This window comes from Oryzias melastigma, unplaced genomic scaffold, assembly GCF_002922805.2.
Source record: "Oryzias melastigma strain HK-1 unplaced genomic scaffold, ASM292280v2 sc01200, whole genome shotgun sequence".
Lineage (NCBI taxonomy): Eukaryota > Metazoa > Chordata > Actinopteri > Beloniformes > Adrianichthyidae > Oryzias > Oryzias melastigma.
The window spans coordinates 4,553-9,656 of NW_023417784.1; the positions used below are offsets into that span (position 1 = coordinate 4,553).

General features: G+C 44.0%; 1 protein-coding gene across 1 annotated transcript; it reads right to left on the bottom strand.

Moving 5' to 3' along the window:
• Positions 1–2,278: 2,278 nt before the first annotated feature.
• Positions 2,279–4,920, bottom strand: LOC112140636 (endothelin-2-like). Its single transcript, XM_024263635.2, has 5 exons — positions 4,570–4,920; positions 4,306–4,456; positions 3,888–4,022; positions 3,717–3,785; positions 2,279–2,669 (listed from the first exon to the last, which is right to left on the bottom strand). Exons 1-5 carry the CDS (start codon positions 4,628–4,630, stop codon positions 2,468–2,470), a joined length of 618 nt encoding a protein of 205 aa, XP_024119403.1. The 5' UTR covers positions 4,631–4,920; the 3' UTR covers positions 2,279–2,467.
• Positions 4,921–5,104: the final 184 nt, after the last annotated feature.

Consider the following 5,104-nt stretch of genomic DNA (forward strand, 5'->3'; position numbering starts at 1 on the left):
ATGTTTCTGAGCTTTTGGTTTTGGATATTTCTGAAAAAGTAGCTGTGAAATGTGTTTTCTTACATTTTCTTTATGTCGATTGATTGAAATGTAAAGATTCTCCTCCATTTTTCTAAGTTTTATTTATGTGAATCAATCCTGGGCGATCAGCTCTGACTGCATTGTTGGTTGTCAGGTGAAATATTGTGTAGTAGCAGCAACACAAACGATGAGGTCACTGACAATCGCACACACACCCAGAAAAAAACAAACAATCATGATAAGGATTTTGATGTCTTTTCAGACTCACAAAAAAACTTAAAAAAACTCTGACTGGCAGCATAATAAATGTTTAAACTATTTGATATTTATATAAATTTAGGTGGAATTTAGCATGAAGTTGATGCTAACGGTGCAGTTTTTCACCCCATTTTTCAAGTCTTTATCTAGACATAAATGTGAGAATACAGTTTGAATTATTTCACAATACCTGCGACAGACTGGCGAGGGTAAACCCCTCCTCCGCCCATCAGGCTCCGGCACCCCCACCACCCCAAAAGGGACAAAACGGCCAATGAATACCACAGAAAAGCTAAATCCAGGAGATCAACAGTCCAATGATCTCCACCGGGATAAACCTTGGTTTGAGCCATTAGATAAAAAATTAAAATGATATTAAATGTATTGAGAGAAATCTGGACATAAACAATAAAATAACTCAAGAATCTGTAATAATTAAAAAAAATTCATTCTTCATGTTAAACAATTTGCTTTCTTTTTTTAATTTCTTGTTTCTCTGTATCATTCCTCTCTTCAATATCCTTCCATCCCAGTGTTAACATGTGACTTTTTTTCCCACCAATGACCTCTCATAACCCCTCTATCCTCACGCTAATCAAGAACCACCTTTTCAAGTCCGCTCCACAGTCAACTTTAACTGTATTTCATGGTTCTGATCTTGTTCTGGTTTGTACTGAAACCAAGTTCAGTACTGGATGAATCTCTCTGTGTGGGGACAAATAAAAGTACATTTTATTTTATCTGTTCTCTAAACTCGTTTGATCCAACATCTCCTCTGTTCAGCTATCTACATTATACTTGGAGGAACTTTATTTTGAAAGTCATGACATCATAAGGGGCTGCACGGTGGTGCAGTGGTTAGCGCTCTTGCCTCACAGCGAGAAGGCCCCGGTTCGACTCCCGGCTGGGACCTTTCTGTGTGGAGTTTGCATGTTCTCCCCGTGCATGCGTGGGTTTTCACCGGGGACTCCGGCTTCCTCCCACCGTCCAAAAACATGCTTCATAGGTTAACTGGTGACTCTAAATTGTCCCTAGGTGTGAATGTGAGAGTGAATGGTGTGTGATTGAGGCCCTGAGACAGACTGGCGACCTGTCCAGGGTGTACCCCGCCTTCGCCCATCAGTAGCCGGGATAGGCTCCGGCACCCCCGTGACCCCGAAAGGGAAAAGTGGTCAAGAAGATGGATGACATCATAAGAAGAAAGATATTAAAACTTTATTTTTAGAAGTTTAAAAAAGGCAAATTCAACTTTTCAAAGTTAAGTTGCTTTCTGCATTTGGACTATTGTGAGACTTTTCAAAATAAAAGCCAAACGCTGAGTTTAAATCTGCTTCACTCTGGAATGTAACGGAACCACATGCTTAGCTGAGCTTCTCCTGGTTGTTCTGGTCCAGTTTGGGGTCTACTCCTCTCAGATCTTCAGCTTAAACATGAGCTCAGCTTTTTTTTTTTTTTTTAATAAAAGCTCCATCCCTCACAGTTGTGTTTGCTGACTGACTCCTTTCACCGGAGGAACCGATTCTGCACCAACCAGGATCTGCAGACCCGAGCTGCTCCTGACTCACCTGCAGAAACAAACAGAAAACTCCTACAGGCTCCCTCCCTGCTGAGAAAGCATGACTCAGCAAATTGCTAGGAGACGTTAAGCTTGTTCCCAACATTCCATAAATGTTCAAATCCACCACAATAATATTGAAAATCCTAAGTTTTTACCCTAAAAATGAAATTAATATGCCAGAAATAATGTAATAATAATAATTGAGCTACAAGAGGATCTTAATTTGATTTTCATATAAAATCCGCTTATTTCACTTGTTGTCAAAAGGAAGTTCAGAACTTTAGCAGATCTAACCATTTATTTTTAGAACGTTTTTTTCTTCCTGAGCATCCTCAAATCCTCAAACATGTGGATGAGGGGATGCAGATGATGATGAGGGCAGTGATGTGATGAAGAAACTCGTGAAAAACCTCGAGAAGAAGCACGCAGACCAGCTTTAGAGTTAAATATCAGTTTTTATTCAATCGTGCCGGGCTTTGGCACATTCACACAAAAACCATTTCACAGAAATGAAGAAACCAGCGCGGTGGACCAATGTGGTCTGGAGATCTGGAGGAGGAGGGGGTGAATAAATAAATAGGGAAGATGGTGCTGAAAGTTCTGCTGTGGAACATATCCAGATCCACGGCTTCAAACGAGTCCAGAAGAGAACCGGAGTCCTTTGTGAGGAAGGGGTGATCTCTGCAAAAACCGTCCCAGTGATGCACTCAGTGTCTGGGGGTTGTTAGATGGAGGGGGCGGGGCTCTAGCTCTGTGGCGCCCCCTGTCCCTCCAGGTCTGCAGCAGCAGGCGGGCTTTGAGAACTGCCCTCCACGCCACGTCCTTCTTCATCCTGAACACAAACACAGGCGGAAATTTGTTGTTATTTATTTTTAAAAATCAATAAGTGAATGTGAGAACAATCGTGAAGAACCGAAGCGCTGAACCGACAGAACCAGACCAGGAACCAGCGAAAATCACTTTATTTTCTCTTTAACAAACTATTTAGGCAATAAAATGTGATGTCACAGCTGATTTAGCACATTTTAATTGGATCTATAAAATAAAAAAAATTATATAGAAAACAAAAAGAAAAAAAAGTTGTTGATTCTTCTTTTACTTCTCAAAAACTCTGAAAGTCTTCCTGTGTGTCGCCCTCTGCTGGCCAAACTTGGTAAATGTTCACTGATTGTGTTTCTTGAAGCCAGTTTTATGCAAACCAAACATTATCTGATCATTTTTTTATGTTCCATATTCTTAAGTGACAAATAACCCCATGTTTTTATCAGATAATCATAACACCCTCATGTCAGATCTACTGTTTTAGCAACATTTCAGCCCCTCCAGGCTGTTTTTTTACTCTTTCATAATTGATCATAAATTAGTTGAACAGAACAAAGTGTTTTTTTCTGTTCTGGTGCCAAGCACGGATGAAGAAAAAGGAGGAGGATTCACTTTTGGATCACTAGGAGCAACAAGAGTCAACACATGAAACTTGTGAACGTATTGAAGGCATCCGGCATCATTCCTGTCACGCACGTGAGGTTTTTATGCAAATGAGTAGAAACCGACATCAAATTTTTAGTCAATTTTAGCAAATTTCTGAGAATAGAGTCAGAATTGCTCGTATTCTTTATAGCTGGAAGAGTTTTTTAGGGTTTTTGTTTGCGCACAGACGTGTGGCGCCGCGCGCTCCCACACTTTCAAACATGACGGTACATGAAGGCGCGCGGCGGTTCTGGCTCACCTCCACGCGCCTTTAAAAGCAGCTTCTCATAATTAGGCAGGAATGAGCCGCGGGCGGATCCTCAAATGATTTCTGCCGCTGCGTTCTCACGCGCGTCTGCAGACTGAAACTGGTGTCCCTCTTTGTGATTGTTTGTTTGTTTTGTTTGTTTACCTGTCAGTGTGGCGCGTGCCTCCTCCCGGTTTGGTCCCAAGCGGCGCGTCTCTCGCATCATCATCACGCCTGCGGGGTCACAGTTGAGTTAGAGGCAAATCAAAATCCCACTTATGACCTTAGTGCGCATGCACGCTGACGACAGATGCGCACAAAAAAGCAGGTGCACACCTGTGACAGAAGTTTGCGCAGCTGCCGTCGTCCTCGCGGACGCACCGGCAGCGGGGCGCGCGGGTGGTTGCCATGGAGTCCGGGAGCGCTCGCCGGGCTCGCGGCGCGTTTCCAAGCCCGTATGAGACCACGCGCCTGCAGGGACACAAGAGACATCAGATTTTGCCTTCAAAAACAAATACATCCAGATTTTGTTTAATGTCCATTTTAATGGTTATCATTATCATGTCAAACTAATGTTTATTTTTTTCAAAGTTAAAGGAATTGGCTCGATCACCGGATTCTGTTCCCATCTGGACCATAAAGATTCTTCTGTTTCTCCTGAACTGAAGAAGCCAAATGTCTCCTTTTAAAGTCCAGCTGCAGAGGAGAATCCGGTGATGTCGAGATCCGGATGGCGCACGCGCGCTTTACTCACTCAGGTGTGTTGACCCAGATGATGTCCAGGTGGCAGAAGTACACGCACTCCTTGTCTAGGAAAGTGGCGCAGGAGCAGCGCTTGTGGCGCACGTGGTGCTGCGCGCTGGTCCCAGCTGCGGACGGAGTCTGCGCGGAGGTTTGCGCCAAAACTGTGGGGGGGAAAAAAACAAAGCAAATCGTCAAGAATCCACCTGTTGCGCGGGTGCGAGGACGGTTGTGGCTGCTGCTGCTGCTCGTGCCAACGAGTTCCGGGGAAAGTTACCTGCACAGAAAGTCCAGGTGTGAAGCGCTGACAGCACACAGATCCAGACTTTTAAATCCATCTTTGTTCTCGGAGCTCCTGAAGTAATCCTGAAGGCTCGTGCTCGTTAGGGATCCTCTGCAGAGCTCTGCTGTCACTGAAGCTGCACATGTGCTGCGCTCCGGCTTTATACCATCGCCTCCTCGTCATCCTCCTCCTCCTCCTGCGCCACCTTCTGCTCCAAACTTTGATAAACAGCCGCCGGAGCGCGACCTGTGCCACACTGGAGCGCTGCACCGTCCGGCCAACAGGGGGCACCGTGGAGCTGCTGGAACATGAACAGGAATCCTCCACAAATGTCACAGAAGAGATCACAAACGTGTGCAAAGCATGGACATTTATTATTTATTTCCAGAATTAAAAATTAAAGCATTTCTTCCTTTCGGTTGCAATAAAACTAAAACTTTACACCTAAAATGATTCATCGTTTAATGTTGTCACCACATTTATGTTCCTTGAGAGTTTTTCCGTCAGGTAAATTGATGTTCAGATGCAG

Bases quoted from the DNA above. Each gene is read 5' to 3' on its own strand.
- LOC112140636 (XM_024263635.2), bottom strand. From the start codon at position 4,630: ATGGATTTAAAAGTCTGGATCTGTGTGCTGTCAGCGCTTCACACCTGG. The intron at 4,023-4,305 runs GTGAGTAAAGCG...GTGTCCCTGCAG, and splicing joins ATCTGGGTCAACACACCTGA to GCGCGTGGTCTCATACGGGC. The intron at 2,670-3,716 runs GTAAACAAACAA...GTTTGTGTTCAG, and splicing joins GGCACGCGCCACACTGACAG to GATGAAGAAGGACGTGGCGT.